The sequence below is a fragment of the Coregonus clupeaformis genome, chromosome 6, assembly GCF_020615455.1.
Source record: "Coregonus clupeaformis isolate EN_2021a chromosome 6, ASM2061545v1, whole genome shotgun sequence".
NCBI lineage: Eukaryota > Metazoa > Chordata > Actinopteri > Salmoniformes > Salmonidae > Coregonus > Coregonus clupeaformis.
In genome coordinates this window covers 10,276,358-10,296,718 of record NC_059197.1, presented here as the reverse complement: position 1 = coordinate 10,296,718, position 20,361 = coordinate 10,276,358, and the positions used below count along the sequence as shown (strand labels likewise).

The window sequence follows — 20,361 nt, the reverse complement described above, 5'->3', positions numbered from 1 at the left end:
ACGATGATTGTGTCTGTCTTTATGCATGCAAACTATCAGAGAGTTGGAGAGGAATCTCAGGATGACCTTATTGTCCAAATCCTCTTTCTCCCTCAAGCGTTATTTTAAAGAACCCTCAAATCCTCTTCCAGTACTTTCCATTCCTGGGTGAGACACTGTTCAGCAGGCCACTCCCTCCATACTGGAATTCTGTCTCACAGCGGCGGGCAGCTGCAGCCCTCAAGAGCCGTGTCACACCTTTTCTCCAGCCCCACAGCAGTACACCTGATGAAACCAATTGTGGGCTGAAATAAAGAGTAGTTATTGGTTCATTTGAATCAGGTGTGGTGTGTTGAAAGTCTGATGCCAGCAACACTGCCCTCGAGGACCGCTGCTGCCCACCCAACACAAACCACTGTGTTGAGCTCTGGCCGATTAGTTTGCGCTCAGATGCGCTTAATATATTCCCTCTGTTCTTGATGCCTGTCTGTCTGTCTGCCTTGTACCCCTGGAAGTGTTGCCTTTCCTCAGCCTGGTCTGAATGTTCGATAAAGTGCTCAGAGAGAACAAGGTGTCTGAATGTTCGATAAAGTGCTCAGAGAGAACAAGGTGCCCTCTCTCCTTTTACTCCTTCTCCTCCTGTCTCGTTACCCTTTCATCTCTGACTATGCTGTCTCTCTCCTTTAGTCTCCCTCCTACCCTTTCATCTCTGACTATCCTGGCTCTCTCCTTTAGTCTCCCTCCTACCCTTTCATCTCTGACTATGCTGGCTCTCTCCTTTTAGTCTCCCTCCTACCCTTTCATCTCTGACTATCCTGGCTCTCTCCTTTAGTCTCCCTCCTACCCTTTCATCTCTGACTATCCTGGCTGCCTCCTTTAGTCTCCCTCCTACCTTTCTCCACGTCATCTTCCCACTAACCTTTCTCTTGCCAGAGCTCTAATATGCCGAGAAGATAGAGATAACTCATAGGGTGTGTCCCAAATTGCACCCTATTCCCTTTATAGTATACTACTTTTGGCCAAATCCCTACTGGCCCTGTTCAAAAGTAGTGCACTACATAGGGAATAGGGTGCCATTTGAGATGAAGACATAAAGCAGAAAGCCTTGAGCCTCACAGAGAGGCAGAGGAAAGCCTATCAGCAGGGTGCATGGCCTCCCTCTGGCATAAGCCTGAGAGCCACAGACAGACAGGCAGGAGACCTGAGCACTTAAATAAAGATGGCCAATTCACATTTCACTCTCAAATAATAACCTAATAATACCGCACGTGTCATCTTGAGGAGCTAGTCAAGATTCACGAGGACTCTTCAATACGGGGCAGGGAATTTGAAAAAGTTACCATCTCAATGGTGCTTCAACAACGATAACAGCTCCCCTCTTGGGATGTATGTTCCTTAACTAGGGCCCAGTGTTTTTCCTGACCACGTGACCTGACCAGGAAAACTCTGGGCCCTAAAATATATGTCTAATTCTTATCTTGCTGCTTTTCTTACAGGGGGAACCTGTAAAGAAGGAAGACGTCTTTGTCGCTGTGAAAACTTGTAAGAAGTTTCACACTGAGAGAGGTGAGTCAGACCTTTGAAGCTCACCTGAAGCTCTGGGGTGGTTAAACTCAGACAGGGTCCATAATGTTCGTAAAGTATTCACGTCAACATTTTCGCTATTCTTCTAAAGGACAGAATGTATTTTTAGCCTTTGAGATGTGTGCCAGGTAAAGTGCTGACTCTGTGGTGGCCTGGTTTAACTCTCAGCACAAGATGTCTGTCACAAACTTGCCTTGACATGGCGAAGAGGTGGATTCAGAGAGAAGCCAAAACCATTGACCCCACCCCCCTCGACAGCCTAACTGTTAATGTAGCTTTCATGGCAGCGCTGGGTCAGCTCTAAGTACCAGGAATCAATTCAAACTTAATGAGACAGATAAAGTGTTGCCATTTGAATTTCGGAAGCACCCGGAAAATTCTACATCAGCTCCAGCTGACATGTCGGTCACAGCTAATTGCTCTGATTATATTGATTACAGTTTACTCTGCCAAGTCACCCTCAACTAACACACAGACAGAATTAAAAGGAACATTATATGTATTTATGGCATGAGGGTTGGATGTGAAAAGCTTATTTTGTAATTGACTCTTTTTCCCTCAGTTGACTCCAGTCCTTTACTACCTTTGACTCTTGAGTCTTTGTAATTGACTCTCTTCCCTCAGTTGACTCCAGTCCTTTACTGCTTTTGACTCTTGAGTCTTTCTGTGTGTTTGTTTCTTTTTCCAGGTCCAATTCTTTTGCATTGAAAAAGAAAAAACTACCAAAACATCTATTGAAAGTTTATTTTTAAAAGTTCTGTAAAAGACAAAAGGTTATGTTTTTAACATTCATAATTAATAATGCTGCAAGTTTTCTGTGTACAGAAGCCTGATTCTACTTACTATTGTATTGTGGAAGTGTTGAGCTGTATTGTTTGACCTGTTGTCCTGCCCCAGTCCCAGTGGTAAAGAAGACATGGGAGAGAGAGGCATCTCTGTTGGAGTATTACAGTGACCACACTGACCCGTCCATACCTACCATCGACCTAGGAGTCCCCAACACAGAGAGAGGTGAGTTAGTCCAGGGCCTGTATCCATAAAATATCTAAGAGTAGGAGTGCTAATCTAGGATCAGTTTAGCCTTTTAGATCATAATTATTAAGATTACATGGACAGGGAGGACCTGATCCTAGATCAGCATACTTAATCTGAGATGCTATGTGAATACAGGCCCTGCTCCCATCCACATCTCCACTCTAGTCAGGTCCAGTAGTAGCTGAATCGATTTCAAAAGCACAGTTGAGAAGTTCAGAGTTGATTATGTTCAAAGATAAAGATCGCTAAATAATGTGTATAAAGCTAAGATCTAAGATAATTCACTTCAAAATCAAAGTTTGTCAGATGTTTTTAGACCTCAAAAGTATTCTAATTTCCAGAGGACGTTACGTCTTATGCTAGCGGTGGTGTAGATACAGCTATATGCCTCAATCCCAAGGGAATGGAATAGATAAGGACTGAATGATTTCCTGATTTGATTCAGTCTGACAAACCTTGGTTTGGGAGTGTCCCTTTAACTCAGAGGGCGAGTCTGATGCTACAAGCATAATTTGGCTTCCTGTCTGATCCTGCTATCATAACATTTGGGATTAAACAAAGGGCTGTGAGCACATTTTGTGCCTCTGTTTTGCCACTGCTTATTCATGAGGTTGTTAATTGAGTGTCTTGTCTGTGACTGAGATACATAATCTGCACATTTTCTAAAACGTCAGCTCTCATCTCTTCCACGGTTCTCAATGTCAAACGATGAAGGCCGGATTGTTTTTTCATGATTGCGACCCGGGTCATTTTAATTCAGGACTAAAATCTAATCAAAACTTGTGACAGACTGCATCCATTGAAGTGTAAGATTTAGTCTTATCAGGTGGAAATTGTCAAATTTTAGGATGGTTTAGGAATGAATATGAAAACCTCATAATCAACCAGTACCACTGCTCTGGGAGTAAATTACCATCCGTTGACTTGAGTTTGATAGAAGAGGTCAACAAAGCTCTGAATAGGGTTGTTAGCTATCAACCTTGCTCTCTTCTGATTTTATCTTATCTTAATTATGACCATTCCATCTATGCTAGAACTTTCTTTTTTTGCCGTGGTATCATTTTGGTATCTAGTATTGTGATACTAAACCTGGTATCGGTATCCAGGACCGGCTCCAGGCATAAGCGACATAAGCGGTTGCTTAGGGGCTGTTACACATTTTCGGAACCAAAACCCAGACAAAAATGGGGGAGGGTCATGCTTTTTCAATTTCAGTCAGGGGGAGGGTTTAATATTTGCTATGTTGCATTGTAATGCTTATGCGACAAAGAACAGTTTGTAAACTGCATATCTAAGGCTCTGGTCTGTCCTAGGAGGGTAAACAGTAGGCATGTTCTCTGCTATCCACTATATGTTTTAATTATTATTTTGGGTGTAGGGGAGGGTCACTTGTTTGTTTTTTCAAGCTTTCAGGGAGGGGTCAGGTAAAAAAATATAATTAATGAAGGGAGGGCCATCCATTTTCATTTCAGAGAGATCCAATGTCCTCCAGGTATCCCTCATTATAAATACTCTACTGTTGAGAGTTAGAATAGTAGAATACACAAGGTGTCATTTGTATCGTGTTATGTCAGTCACTGACAGTCACTCAATGAATCGACCAAGAAAAATTTTGGTTGGTAAATTACTCTAGCCAGCTATCTAGTAATCATGGCCGAATAACGACCGAGCACGCAGAGCAGGTACCCAGGGGCCCTGACCTCCAGGGGGCCCCCATTGATTTTGTCAGTCACTCTCACTCAGATTTCATTAACATGGCATAAGTCTTGGCAAAATGTGTAGAATTGCAGGAAATTAACTTTAAAACTGCAAAGATTTCTCTCCACCCCATGGCAAAATGGGTAGAATTGCAGGAAATGTGCTGTAAAACTGCACACAAAAAATCTCTGCCCCATGGCAAAACTAGTAGAGTTGCATGAAATGTGTAATAAAATATCAAAATGTTCTCTCTGCCCCATGGCAAGATGTGTAGAATTGCAGAAAACTTGCTTTAAAGGACCTACATGTCAAATTTTTGCATTGTAATTTCAGAAAATGTCTTTAATATATCTACAGTAACACAATTGCATTCTAATGGTGCATCCTTCTCATTAGTCAACGAAAGAAGGACCGGCTCTTGTTGTCAAATTGACTGGGCCTGAGCCACACGCTAACCGAATCAGTTAGCGCACGGAGCCACTCAAATAGACTAGAGCCACTCAAATTGACTGGGCCTGAGACGCACGCAAACTGATTGTGGCACAATCCGTTAGCGTGAGGTACTCAGGAAGTGTATGGGGGATGTTGTTCCCACTGTGACGATTAAAACCTATCCAAACCAAAAAACGCGCAAAACTGAAAGCACAAACCTCTGCATTTAACCACGGCAAGGTGGCTGGGAATATGGTGGAATACAAACAGTCCAGTTGTGCCCTGGAGGTGAGGGCCCTGCCAGAGTGGTTCCAACAGTCTTGAAGGAGTTCCCACATATGCTGAGCACTTGTTGGCTGCTTTTCCTTCACTCTGCGGTCCGACTCATCCCAAACCATCTCAATTTGGTTGAGATTGGGAGATTGTGGAGGCCAAGTCATCTGATGCAGCACTCCATCACTCTCCTTCTTGGTAAAATAGCCCTTACACAGCCTGGAGGTGTTTTGGGTCATTGTCCTGTTGAAAAACAAATGATAGTCCCACTAAGCCCAAACCAGATGGGATGGCGTATCGCTGCAGAATGCTGTGGTAGCCATGCTGGTTAAGTGTGCCTTGAATTATAAATAAATCACAGACAGTGTCACCAGAAAAGCACACCCACACCATAACACCTCCTCCTCCATGCTTTACGGTGGGAAATACACATGCGGAGATCATCCGTTCACCCACACCGCGTCTTACAAAGACACGGCGGTTGGAACCAAAAATCTCCAATTTGGACTCCAGACCAAAGGACAAATTTCCACCGGTCTATTGTCCATTGCTCGTGTTTCTTGGCCCAAGCAAGTCTCTTCTTCTTATTGGTGGCCTCTCTTTGCAGCAATTCGACCATGAAGGCCTGATTCGCAAAGTCTCCTCTGAACAGTCTGGGCTCCAGAGTGGCACAGCGATCTAAGGCACTGCATCTCAGTGTTAGAGGCGTCACTACAGACCCTGGTTCGATTCCAGGCTGTATCACAATCCGGCCGTAATTGGGAGTCCCATAGGGCGGCGCACTATTGGCCCAGTGTCGTCCGGGTTTGGCCGGGGTTGGGCGTCACTGTAAATAAGAATTTGTTCTTAACTGACTTGCCCAGTTAAATAAAGGTTAAATAAAAAATAAAAATAACAGTTGATGTTGAGATGTGTCTGTTACTTGAACTCTGTGAAGCATTTATTTGTGTGTGTGTATATATACAGTCGTGGTCAAAAGTTTTGAGAATGACACAAATACTAATTTTCACGAAGTCTGCTGCCTCAGTTTTGATGACGGCAATTTGCATATACTCCAGAATGTCATGAAAAGTGATCAGATTAATTGCAAAGTCCCTCTTTGCCATGAAAATTAACTTAATCCCCAAAAAACATTTCCACTGCATTTCAGCCCTGCTACAAAAGGACCAGCGGCCATCATTTCAGTGATTCTCTCGTTAACACAGGTGAGAGTGTTGACGAGGACAAGGCCGGAGATCACTCTGTCATGCTGATTGAGTTAGAATAACAGACTGGAAGCTTTAAAAGGAGGGAAATCATTGTTATTCCTCTGTTAACCATGGTTACCTGCAAGGAAACCCGTGCCGTCATCATTGCTTTGCACAAAAAGGGCTTCACAGGCAAGGATATTGCTGCTAGTAAGATTGCACCTAAATCAACCATTTATCGGATCATCAAGAACTTCAAGGAGAGAGGTTCAATTGTTGTGAAGAAGGCGTCAGGGCGCCCAAGAAAGTCCAGCAAGTGCCACCAGTGCAGAGCTTGCTCAGGAATGGCAGCAGGCAGGTGTGAGTGCATCTGCACGCGCAGTGAGGCAAAGACTTTTGGAGGATGGCCTGTTGTCAAGAAGGGCAGCAAAGAAGCCACTTCTCTCCAGGAAAAACATCAGGGACAGACTGATATTCTGCAAAAGGTACAGGGATTGGACTGCTGAGGACTGGGGTAAAGTCATTTTCTCTGATGAATCCCCTTTCCGATTGTTTGGGGCATCCGGAAAACACCTTGTCCGGAGAAGACAAGGTGAGCGCTACCATCAGTCCTGTGTCATGCCAACAGTAAAGCATCCTGAGACCATTCATGTGTGGGGTTGCTTCTCAGCCAAGGGAGTGGGCTCACTCACAATTTTGCCTAAGAACACAGACATTAATAAAGAATGGTACCAACATATCCTCCGAGAGCAACTTCTCCCAACCATCCAAGAACAGTTTGGTGACAACCAATGCCTTTTCCAGCATGATGGAGCACCTTGCCATAAGGCAAAAGTGATAATTAAGTGGCTCGGGGAACAAAACATCGACATTTTGGGTCCATGGCCAGGAAACTCCCCAGACCTTAATCCCATTGAGAACTTGTGGTCGATCCTCAAGAGGTGGGTGGACAAACAAAACCCCACAAATTCTGACAAACTCCAAGCATTGATTATGCAAGAATGGGCTGCCATCAGTCAGGATGTGGCCCAGAAGTTAATTGACAGCATGCCAGGGCGGATTGCCGAGGTCTTGAAAAAGAAGGGTCAACACTGCAAATATTGACTCTTTGCATAAACTTAATGTAATTGTCAATAAAAGCCTTTGACACTTATGGAATGCTTGTAATTATACTTCAGTATACCCATAGTAACATCTGACAAAAATATCTCATAACACTGAAGCAGCGAACTTTGTGAAGACCAATACTTCTCTCTCTCTCTCTCTCTCTCTCTCTCTCTCTCTCTCTCTCTCTCTCTCTCTCTCTCTCTCTCTCTCTCTCTCTCTCTCTCTCTCTCTCTCTCTCTCTCTCTCTCTCTCTCTCTCTCTCTCATATATATATATACAGTCGTGGTGAAAAGTTTTGAGAATGACACAAGTATTGGTCTTCACAAAGTTCGCTGCTTCAGTGTTATGAGATATATATACACACAGCACCAGTCAAAAGTTTGGACACACCTATTCAGTGAAGGATTTTTCTTTATTTGTACTATTTTCTACATTGTTGAATAATAATGAAGACATCAAAACTATGAAAAAACACATATGGAATCATGTAGTAACCAAAAAAGTGTTATACAAATCAAAATATATTTTATATTTGAGATTCTTCAAATAGCCACCCTTTCATGACAGCTTGGCACACTCTTGGCATTCTCTCAACCAGCTTCATGAGGTAGTCACCTGGAATGCATTTAAATTAACAGGTGTGCCTTCTTAAAAGTTAATTTGTGGAATTTCTTTCCTTCTTAATGCGTTTGAGCCAATCAGTTGTGTTGTGACAAGGTAGGGGTGGTATACAGAAGATAGCCCTATTTGTTAAAAGACCAAGTCCATATTATGGCAAGAACATCTCAAATAAGCAAAGAGAAATGACAGTCCCATCATTACTTTAAGACATGAAGGTCAATCAATGCGGAAAAGAGAGAGGGAACAAGAAAAGGGTGCTACAGAGAGAGACGAGGAGAGAATGAGAGCACCGCGAGGTGTCTGTTAAATTAAGTATTAGGGTATTAGGTGTATTCTCTGTGATAGTGTTGCTTTGCTACGGGGAATTCCCTGTGTCTCTCAGTCCCAGTGGCTGGGAGAGAGGGACAGACGGGGGATTCCGATGGCGATGGGCGACATTATTTCACTGGATTCTTGCCATTTGTGTTGGAGTGGGCTTCTGTTCCGCCTGGCCCCATCAGGCCCTCTCATATCCAGGTCTAGTTGTTACAGGAGCAGTAGAGGCTACGTCCCAAATGGCACCCTACTCCCTATTTACAGTGGGGAAAAAAGTATTTAGTCAGCCACCAATTGTGCAAGTTCTCCCACTTAAAAAGATGAGAGAGGCCTGTAATTTTCATCATAGGTACACGTCAACTATGACAGACAAAATGAGAAAAAAAATCCAGAAAATCACATTGTAGGATTTTTAATGAATTTATTTGCAAATTATGGTGGAAAATAAGTATTTGGTCAATAACAAAAGTTTCTCAATACTTTGTTATATACCCTTTGTTGGCAATGACACAGGTCAAACGTTTTCTGTAAGTCTTCACAAGGTTTTTCACACACTGTTGCTGGTATTTTGGCCCATTCCTCCATGCAGATCTCCTCTAGAGCAGTGATGTTTTGGGGCTGTCGCTGGGCAACACAGACTTTCAACTCCCTCCAAAGATTTTCTATGGGGTTGAGATCTGGAGATTGGCTAGGCCACTCCAGGACCTTGAAATGCTTCTTACGAAGCCACTCCTTCATTGCCCGGGCGGTGTGTTTGGGATCATTGTCATGCTGAAAGACCCAGCCACGTTTCATCTTCAATGCCCTTGCTGATGGAAGGAGGTTTTCACTCAAAATCTCACGATACATGGCCCCATTCATTCTTTCCTTTACACGGATCAGTCGTCCTGGTCCCTTTGCAGAAAAACAACCCCAAAGCATGATGTTTCCACCCCCATGCTTCACAGTAGGTATGGTGTTCTTTGGATGCAACTCAGCATTCTTTGTCCTCCAAACACAACGAGTTGAGTTTTTACCAAAAAGTTCTATTTTGGTTTCATCTGACCATATGACATTCTCCCAATCCTCTTCTGGATCATCCAAATGCACTCTAGCAAACTTCAGACGGGCCTGGACATGTACTGGCTTAAGCAGGGGGACACGTCTAGCACTGCAGGATTTGAGTCCCTGGCGCGTAGTGTGTTACTGATGGTAGGCTTTGTTACTTTGGTTCCAGCTCTCTGCAGGTCATTCACTAGGTCCCCCCGTGTGGTTCTGGGATTTTTGCTCACCGTTCTTGTGATCATTTTGACCCCACGGGGTGAGATCTTGCGTGGAGCCCCAGATCGAGGGAGATTATCAGTGGTCTTGTATGTCTTCCATTTCCTAATAATTGCTCCCACAGTTGATTTCTTCAAACCAAGCTGCTTACCTATTGCAGATTCAGTCTTCCCAGCCTGGTGCAGGTCTACAATTTTGTTTCTGGTGTCCTTTGACAGCTCTTTGGTCTTGGCCATAGTGGAGTTTGGAGTGTGACTGTTTGAGGTTGTGGACAGGTGTCTTTTATACTGATAACAAGTTCAAACAGGTGCCATTAATACAGGTAACGAGTGGAGGACAGAGGAGCCTCTTAAATAATAAGTTACAGGTCTGTGAGAGCCAGAAATCTTGCTTGTTTGTAGGTGACCAAATACTTGTTTTCCACTATAATTTGCAAATAAATTCATAAAAAATCCTACAATGTGATTTTCTGGAGAAAAATATTCTCAATTTGTCTGTCATAGTTGACGTGTACCTATGATGAAAATTACAGGCCTCTCTCATCTTTTTAAGTGGGAGAACTTGCACAATTGGTGGCTGACTAAATACTTTTTTTCCCCACTGTAGTGCACTGCCCTACAGGCCCTGGACAGAATTAGTGCACTATAAAGGGAGTAGGGTCCCATTTATGATGAAGCCTGAGCCGGTGGGTATTATTAGAGCAGTAAGTCAGACCCCAGCTAGCTTCATTGTCACTTTCTGTTTTCTTTCTCCTGATGAGTCACTCCCTCCATCCTCCATTGTCGCTACTCTCCACTCAAATCTCCTCTTTCTTTCTCTCTTCCTCCTTTGTCTTCATTATTCTCCCCATTATTCTGTTGTTGAATCTCTGTCTTCTTTTGGTGGATTAAGATTTTTCAATTAAATCTAATTCTAGTCTGAAAGGGCATAAAGCCTCATTGATTTGCTGTCTCCTTAAGGATTCCTGAGAGCTTCTCTGGACCGTGTCGCTGAAATACATTTGGTCTGTAAAGTCTGTCTCCAACAAGTTATTGGACATCGTAATAAATCCGTCAACTAAGTCAGTATGTGGTTACCGACAACCAACCTTGCTATATCCCACAGTCAATCCTAATCCTAACTCCATGTGAACAAAAACATATTTTGAGTTGTGCATTGATGTCAATGGGAGCTCTAGTTCTCAAATTCTAGTTCTAGCTCTCAAATTAAGATTCAGCCCTTTAATGTCCTGTCAAATGATGGGCAACCTTGCGTCCTACAGAAAAATAAACTGTACTCTATGTGTTTTGTTCTGCAGGTCATTGTGGGAAGACGTTTGCCATCTTGGAGAGGTATGTCAGCGATGCGGTGCCAAAGACGAGCTGGCTGCTGGTGGTGGATGATGACACACTCATCAGGTAAAGCTGTCAGTACACAGACACAGACACGTACACACACACAAACACACACACACAGACACTAAGGCTGATGGTGTGTTTGAGTGATAGTTCCTCCAAAATGTGTGTATTCACTTATGCCAAAACCCCTGATGCAGTGAAAAAGCTGTCAAATAAAAAAAGTTGAAAGAGCTCTTCAAGACTGCCTCTTGAGGGCAAAGTCAGCAAACTGATAATTTTGTATTTAGTGCGAAAGTTACCGGATGTAGAGAGCAGCGGCGTCAGAATTTAATTGGGGGGTTTTGATTAGGAATATCCTACCTGTTGTTGTACCCGTGTGTGTGTATTGTGTGAGTGTGTGTGTGCATTGTTTGTGTGCATGCGTGAATGGTGCATGCATGCACACGTGTGTTTGTTTGCAGTCGACGTGTGTTTGTTTGCACATGTACCTGATGAGTGTGTGCCCTCCCCAGCCTGCCCAGACTGCAGATGCTGCTGAGCTGTTACGACCCCTCTGAACCGGTGTGTCTAGGGGAGAGATACGGCTACGGGCTGAGCCAGGGAGGCTACAGCTACATCACCGGAGGAGGGGGGTGAGTCACTTACAACATCCCAAAAGGCAACCTATTCCCTACACTACTTTTGGCCCTGGTCATAGGGTGCCTTTTGGAACTCAGCTAACATCTCTGACACAGACATTTTGGATGCAGCAATTGATGTTACAGTGGGGGGAAAAAGTATTTAGTCAGCCACCAATTGTGCAAGTTCTCCCACTTAAAAAGATGAGAGAGGCCTGTAATTTTCATCATAGGTACACATCAACTATGACAGACAAATTGAGGAAAAAAAATCCAGAAAATCCCATTGTAGGATTTTTTATGAATTTATTTGCAAATTATGGTGGAAAATAAGTATTTGGTCACCTACAAACAAGCAAGATTTCTGGCTCTCACAGACCTGTAACTTCTTCTTTAAGAGGCTCCTCTGTCCTCCACTCGTTACCTGTATTAATGGCACCTGTTTGAACTTGTTATCAGTATAAAAGACACCTGTCCACAACCTCAAACAGTCACACTCCAAACTCCACTATGGCCAAGACCAAAGAGCTGTGAAAGGACACCAGAAACAAAATTGTAGACCTGCACCAGGCTGGGAAGACTGAATCTGCAATAGGTAAGCAGCTTGGTTTGAAGAAATCAACTGTGGGAGCAATTATTAGGAAATGGAAGACATACAAGACCACTGATAATCTCCCTCGATCTGGGGCTCCACGCAAGATCTCACCCCGTGGGGTCAAAATGATCACAAGAACGGTGAGCAAAAATCCCAGAACCACACGGGGGGACCTAGTGAATAACCTGCAGAGAGCTGGGACCAAAGTAACAAAGCCTACCATCAGTAACACACTACGCCGCCAGGGACTGAAATCATGCAGTGCCAGACGTGTACATGTCCAGGCCCGTCTGAAGTTTGCTAGAGTGCATTTGGATGATCCAGAAGAGGATTGGGAGAATGTCATATGGTCAGATGAAACCAAAATAGAACTTTTTGGTAAAAACTCAACTCGTCGTGTTTGGAGGACAAAGAATGCTGAGTTGCATTCAAAGAACACCATACCTACTGTGAAGCATGGGGGTGGAAACATCATGCTTTGGGGCTGTTTTTCTGCAAAGGGACCAGGACGACTGATCCGTGTAAAGGAAAGAATGAATGGGGCCATGTATCGTGAGATTTTGAGTGAAAACCTCCTTCCATTAGCAAGGGCATTGAAGATGAAACGTGGCTGGGTCTTTCAGCATGACAATGATCCCAAACACACCGCCCGGGCAACGAAGGAGTGGCTTCGTAAGAAGCATTTCAAGGTCCTGGAGTGGCCTAGCCAGTCTCCAGATCTCAACCCCATAGAAAATCTTTGGAGGGAGTTGAAAGTCTGTGTTGCCCAGCGACAGCCCCAAAACATCACTGCTCTAGAGGAGATCTGCATGGAGGAATGGGCCAAAATACCAGCAACAGTGTGTGAAAACCTTGTGAAGACTTACAGAAAACGTTTGACCTGTGTCATTGCCAACAAAGGGTATATAACAAAGTATTGAGAAACTTTTGTTATTGACCAAATACTTATTTTCCACCATAATTTGCAAATAAATTCATAAAAAATCCTACAATGTGATTTTCTGGATTTCTTTTTCTCATTTTGTCTGTCATAGTTGACGTGTATCTATGATGAAAATTACAGGCCTCTCTCATCTTTTTAAGTGGGAGAACATGCACAATTGGTGGCTGACTAAATATTTCTTTCCCCCACTGTAATTGAGACAGAGGCTGTACTTTAGAGCAGTGGTTTTCAAGGACCCCCAACTCGAGGTCTTCATGGCTCCAACAGACCCGACCAAGGACCCGAGCGGATCCAGGTCCTAAATTCTCACTTTTGTCTCGGATCTGGGTCAGGTCTGATGTAACTGCCACGTGTCTCAGTAGGTGCAATTAAAACAGATTTACCGACTGGACCTGATTGGACCTGCCCTCTGATAATTTAATGTGTGAGGTGATGAGAACTGCGCAAGCTTGTTGTCTGTGTCAGCCAACTGCAACTCAATAAAACGTATAGCTCATGTCCAGCTGAAACTGGTTCTTGCCGCTCACCTCACGTGCGCCTGCTGCTGAGGAGAGAGAGTAAGAGGAGCCTTGGCCTATAGGCTACTCTTGATTGCACAGATGGAGGCCTTTTTCACTGAAGTAAAACGGAAGATAGAGGAGAAAGATTATTGTGAAAAGAAGTCGACAAGGGGAATGGACAAAGGTGAGAAGAACATTGGCATTGGACTGTGCAACTCGCTATTCAGGTTCGATGCAATTTTCTAACATTTATTTATTTATTTTTGTATTGATGATAATTTATCATTATTGTATATCATTATTCTTATTATTGTAGGCCTATTTAAGAATCTAAACCAGTTCTTTAAATATGCAGTGTTTTGATTCAATTTGTTGAGGCATTTTCGTTGGATAAATTAAGTTTGAACTGTCTTTTTGATTTTGTGCTCTGTATTTATACTGAACAAAAATATAAACGCAACATGCAACAATTTCAATGACTTTACTGAGTTAAAGTTCATATAGGTGGCACGTTCGTTTAAGGACGGGTCAGACCAAGGCGCAGCGTGAAAGGCATACATGTTTATTTCACCAATAAACTTACGAACAAAACAACGACACGTGAAGTCCTAAGGCTAAACACAATACAAGCCTCTAACAAGGAACAAGATCCCACAACAACTGAATGCAAACAGGCTGTCTAAGTATGATCCCCAATCAGAGACAACGAGCGACAGCTGTCTCTGATTGGGAATCACACCTGGCCAAACATAGAAATACAACACCTAGACTGAGAACATAGAAAATACAACATAGAACTCCACACCCTGACTCAATATACAAGAGTCCCATGAGTCAGGGCGTGACAATAAGGAAATCAATCAATTGAAATAAATTAATTAGGCAGTAATCTATGGATTTCACATGACTGACTTGGGAGCCAGGCCCACCCACTTGGGAGCCAGGTCCAGCCAATGAGAATGAGTTTTTCCCCACAAAAGGGCTTTATTACAGACAGAAATACTCCTCAGTTTCATCAGCTGTCCGGGTGGCTAGTTTCAGATGAAGAAGCCAGATGTGGAGGTCCTGGGCTGGCGTGGATACACGTGGTCTGCGGTTGTGAGGCTTGTTGGACGTACTGCCAAATTCTCAGAAATGACATTGGAGGCGCCGTATGGTAGAGAAAAGAACATTAAATTATCTGGCAACAGCTCTGGTGGACATTCCTGCAGTCAGCATGCCAATTGTACGCGCCCTCAAAACTTGAGACATCTGTGGCATTGTGTTGTGTGACAAAACTGCACATTTTAGAGTGGCCTTTTATTGTCCCCAGTACAAGGTGCACCTGTGTAATGATCATGCTGTTTAATCAGCTTCTTGATATGCCACACCTGTCAGGTGGATGGATTATCTTGGCAAATGAGAAATGCTCACTAACAGGGATGTAAACAAATTTGTGCACAAAATTTGAGATAAATAAGCTTTTTGTGCTTATGGAACATTTCTGGGATCTTTTATTTCAGCTCATGAAACATTGGACCAACACTTTACATGTTGCGTTTATATTTTTGTTCAGTATAGTTTAAGATAAGTTACAAGTCTGTTGTAAAATAAACATAATTAGCCTACAGAGCTTGCCAGCTTGTCCTAAAACCCGGAAATTAGTTCTGGTTCGTTCAGCCTTTCATAAGGGGAAAATGAATGGGAAAATAGTAGGGTTTTGGGATAAATTCTGAAAATAAGGTCTGAGGTTAACACAGGCTTAGGAAATCTTATACAGTGCATTGGCCAATACATGGCATACGCAATCCAGGCTTTATATAGTGCCTTCGGAAAGTATTCAGACCCCTTGACTTTTTCCACATTTTGTTACGTTACAGCCTTATTCTAAAATGGATTACATTAAAACAAAATCCTCCTCAATATACACACAAAACCCCATAATGACAAAGCAAAACCGTTTTTTTTTTTGTGTGCAAATGTATAAAAAAAACTAAAAAACATATACCTTATTTACATAAGTATTCGGACCCTTTGCTATGAGATTCGAAATTGAGCTCAGGTTCATCCTGTTTCCATTGATCATCCTTAAGATGTTTCGACAACTTGATTGGAGTCCACCTGTGGTAAATTCAATTGTGTCGAGGCACAGATCTGGGGAAGGGTACCAAAACATTTCTGCACGATTGAAGGTCCCCAAGAACACAGTGGCCTCCATCATTCTTAAATGGAAGAAATTCGGAACCACTAAGACTCTTTCTAGAGCTGGCCGCCCGGCCAAACTGAGCAATCGGGGGAGAAGGGCCTTGGTCAGGGAGTTGACCAAGAACCCGATGGTCACTCTGGCAGAGCTCCAGAGTTCCTCTGTGGAGATGGGAGAACCTTCCAGAAGGACAACCATCTCAGCAGCACTCCACCAATCAGGCCTTTATGGTAGAGTGGCCAGATGGAAGCCAATCCTCAGTAAAGGGCACATGACAGCCCGCTTGGAGTTTGCCAAAAGGCACCTAAATAACTCTCAGACCATGAGAAACAAGATTCTCTGGTCTGATGAAACCAAGATTGAACTCTTTGGCCTGAATGCCAAGCGTCACATCTGGAAGAAACCTGGCACCATCCCTATGGTGAAGCATGGTGGTGGCAGCATCATGCTGTGGGGATGTTTTTCAGAGGCAGGGGCTGGGAGACTAGTCAGGATCGCGGGAAAGATGAACGGAGCAAAGTACAGAGAAATCCTTGATGAAAACCTGCTCCAGAGTGCTCAGGACCTCAGACTGAGGCGAAGGTTTACCTTCCAACAGGACAACGACCCTAAGCACACAGCCAAGACAACGCAGGAGTGGCTTCGGGACAAGTCTCTGAATGTCCTTGAGTGGCCCAGCCAGAGCCCGGACTTGAACCTGATCGAACATCTCTGGAGAGATGTGAAAATAGCTGTGCAGTGACACTCCCCATCCATCCTGACATAGCTTGAGAGGATCTGCAGAGAGAAATGGGAGAAACTCCCCGAATACAGGTGTGCCAAGCTTGTAGCGTCATACCCAAGAAGACTTGAGGCTGTTATTTATTTTCGCAAAGTTATAATCATCGTAATTGACATGGGCTACATTTCCAGTCTAATCATTTTATTTCAGTTGTAATATTTCACATTCTTGATGTCAGATCAGCTGGTCTAGTAGTTTTATTGAACCGTTTTTTCGTTGCAACCAGAGTTATTTTAGCTCGGAGCTCCGTGTAATTTCCCATTTAGTAGCGTGTTAAGAGATCCAGCCGTAACCTGCAGGTAACACTTAGGTTCCGCATCTTCGTTGCAATCAGGCCATTCATTCTTATTTGTGGGATGTGTGTGTACAGTACATATGAAATTAACCAGACTACTATGCGAAGGGTCGCACTTTAATGTGTGTTGGTGTGTGTGCTTGTGTTGTGTCCTGTCAGGATGGTGTTCAGTAGGGCCGCGGTGGTGAGGCTCCTGGCCAGTGACTGCAAGTGTTACAGTAATGATGCCCCTGATGACATGGTGCTGGGGATGTGTCTCAACGCTCTGGGGCTCCCTGTCACACATAGCTCCCTCTTCCACCAGGTAATACACTGGCCTTACCCATTACCCTTATGCCAGGAACCCACAGTTTGGAATTTTATTGGCACAATTCATGTGTCACATACTATTTTCATGATCGTTATTTTCGTACACGAAAAATGGGAGCTCCGGAGTCGCTCAGTGTGGCAGGGTCAACAATAGCCGAATTACTGCACTTGTGATCTCCCGACAACACTAAATCGTCTAGCATGTCAGAATTTCCTGTCGTAGCTCTGCACTTTTCGTGCTGTGTGAAGATTCCACGGCAATAGGAACGCTGCATGCTGGCATGCACTGTAGAAAAGATGAAGCAATTGGTTCATCTTTCTACACAGCGTGTTATCTAACATTTTCTACACGCAAAATGACAATTTCTAAGTATTATGGAGTGAAAATATCCAAATCCGATTTTATTAACCACATTGTAGGCATACTAGAACACAGATTATGGCAGATTTGACAAATAAGCACTTTCTGATATCTGCTATTTTGAATGACAAATTCAAATCAAAGCAAATTGAACTTCATTTATAGAAGTGGTAAAGTGAGAACACCCTTCAGATAGAAAATCTTCAAGATGTATTAGCTGTTATGTCGTACAGTGGAGCACATCCACTGCACGACATAACAAAGTTTGGAAGATCAAAAAACGCACTGTGGGAGAGAGCCATTACCTTATGCCTTTTTATCCATTACCCTTACCTCATACCAATTACCCTAACCCATTACCCTTTTCGAATAAGTTACCTAAGACCTAATACTCTTTACCCATTATTCTTACCTAATAATACCAACATTTACACAGTACGTCAATTTCACAGTTCAACAATAGTTGTTGTAGCAAGGCTCAGGTAACAAAGATACTAGTCTTTGATATCCCTCCTTAGTTTCCTCCATACATTCTCCTCAGCCCCTAGGGGACTGGTTCTCTGATTGTACCAGTGTATTTAATAGCCCTGTTTAAAAGTAGCTATCTGGAGTGCAGTCTCCGGTGGCTGACGGTAATGGAAGGAATAGTTCACCCAAATTACAAAATGGCATATTGGTTTCCTTGCCCTGTAAGCAGTCTATGGACAAGCTAAGAGAGCAATCCATGCTTTGGTTTTGTTTACTAGCCACTATCTCCAAATGCTAACTTTTTAGCATTGGTGACACAAAACCAATGCAAGTCAATATCCTCGATATTAGCATTTAAATAATTGTTCTGTCCCTCCAGGCTCGACCTGAAGACTACTCCAGAGACTTCCTAGCCCACCAGGTGCCCATCTCCTTCCACAAACACTGGAACATCGACCCCGTCGCCGTCTTCAACAGGTGGCTAAAGGACGAATCGAAGTCAACAACCCCACACGGACTAAACAAGAGCACCAAGGAAGAGTTATAGTCACTTAGACACTATCAGTCTTGGTGTGTGTGCGTGCATGTGTGCGTGCGTGTATGTGTGGAGTCATGGACAAACGTATTGTCAGCATGTTTTCCTCCATCGGTGTAAATGTTTTCTATATTGTGAATCTTGCGGAGATATAATTTGGAAGGTTCATGCAAGCCTCTGTCCATGGCTGTGTGTTTGGGGACTTATTCATGACTGAGGCCAGGATTAAATCCAAGGTACGTTAGATCAGCGCAATATAATGGACTTTCAAAGGTAATTTACACTTGAGCCGACATGCTAGCATTTACCATGAATGCGATCTCCGCGAATGTCGGGGAAAACGCCTTTAGAAGACACATTGTCTGCTCACTAGTGCGCAGCTCTATAACTTGTTTTGAATCCTATTTTAAATTGATTTGCATGTTGAGGTTGTCAGTGTGTGTTCGGATCTTGTCTGTGTATATTTATAATATGATATAATCTATTCCAAATTGAACAATGAAACTCTTTCTTTTCTTAAGGACATATCTCAACATTACTACTACATGCTGTACAATGTGTACTATTTTGCTATAAAAGTGTTATTACTTAAAAATATGTGTTTGCGCTGTCTTATTGGAGTTTAATTCTGGCATTTGGTTTCAGGATGAATTAATGACTATTAATTGTGAATGTAAATAATCGGGGTGTGTGTGTTTTCATAGCCCCTATTATCACACACACACACACCAAATACTGTTCAATGGAATTTTAAATAGAAGCTAAGAGAAATTACTCCAGATGTTTGGTTTATGATAACTTTGATATGATAACTGTGAAAGCAAAGAGCCTTAATGTTTTGTAAACTCAGTGTATTTGTATGGTATGTAGCTACAGTATGTTTGTTTTGTATGTTATGAATGATGCTTGGCTTAGTTCAATACTCAACTCCAGATAAACATTGCACTGCATCTTACTTTGCACAGCAAATGTGTACTGCATGATGAAAGAGTAATTGTAGTCAATGACCACAATCTTTGCTGGCGTAGAAAGACTCAGTTCAGAAATTGGGTAAATACAGTTGAAGTCAGAAGTTTACATACACCTTAGCCAAATACATTTAAACTCAGTTTTTCACAATTCCTGACATTTAATCCTAGTAGAAATTCCTTGTCTTAGGTCAGTTAGGATCACCACTTTATTTTAAGAATGTGAAATGTCAGAATAATAGTAGAGAGTGATTTAGTTAAGCTTTTATTTCTTTCATCACATTCCCAGTGGGTCAGAAGTTTACATACGCTCAATTTGTATTTGGTATCATTGCCTTTAAATTGTTTAACTTGGGTCAAACGTTTCGGGTAGCCTTCCACAAGCTTCCCACAATAAGTTGGGTGAATTTTGGCCCATTCCTCCTGACAGAGCTGGTGTAACTGAGTCAGGTTTGTAGGCCTCCTTGCTCGCACACGCTTTTTCAGTTCTGCCCACAAATGTTCTATAGGATTGAGGTCAGGACTTTGTGATGGCCACTCCAATACCTTGACTTTGTTGTCCTTAAGCCATTTTGCCACAACTTTGGAAGTATGCTTGGGGTCATTGTCCATTTGGAAGACCCATTTGCGACCAAGCTTTAACTTCCTGACTGATGTCTTGAGATGTTGCTTCAATATATCCACATAATTTTCCTTCCTCATGATGCCATCTATTTTGTGAAGTGCACCAGTCCCTCCTGCAGCAAAGCACCCCCACAGCATGATGCTGCCACCCCCGTGCTTCACGGTTGGGATGGTGTTCTTCGGCTTGTAAGACCCCCTTTTTCCTCCAAACATAGCGATGGTCATTATGGCCAAAAAGTTATATTTTTGTTTAATCAGAACAGAGGACATTTCTCCAAAAAGTACGATCTTTGTCCCCATGTGCAGTTGCAAACCGTAGTCTGGCTTTTTTTATGGTGGTTTTGGAGCAGTGGCT

At 43.0% G+C, this 20,361-nt stretch overlaps 1 protein-coding gene across 1 annotated transcript in view; it reads left to right on the top strand.

Moving 5' to 3' along the window:
* The window catches only part of LOC121568431 (beta-1,3-glucosyltransferase), a 136,904-nt gene extending 117,374 nt beyond the window's left edge, over positions 1-19,530 (top strand). The window contains exons 11-16 of the mRNA XM_041878970.2: positions 1,476-1,545; positions 2,461-2,574; positions 10,789-10,888; positions 11,341-11,460; positions 16,901-17,045; positions 18,259-19,530. Coding sequence (XP_041734904.2) covers positions 1,476-1,545; positions 2,461-2,574; positions 10,789-10,888; positions 11,341-11,460; positions 16,901-17,045; positions 18,259-18,426 — 717 coding nt within the window. The 3' untranslated portion in view covers positions 18,427-19,530. The remainder of the gene's footprint in view (positions 1-1,475; positions 1,546-2,460; positions 2,575-10,788; positions 10,889-11,340; positions 11,461-16,900; positions 17,046-18,258) is intronic.
* The last annotated feature ends 831 nt before the right edge of the window (positions 19,531-20,361 follow it).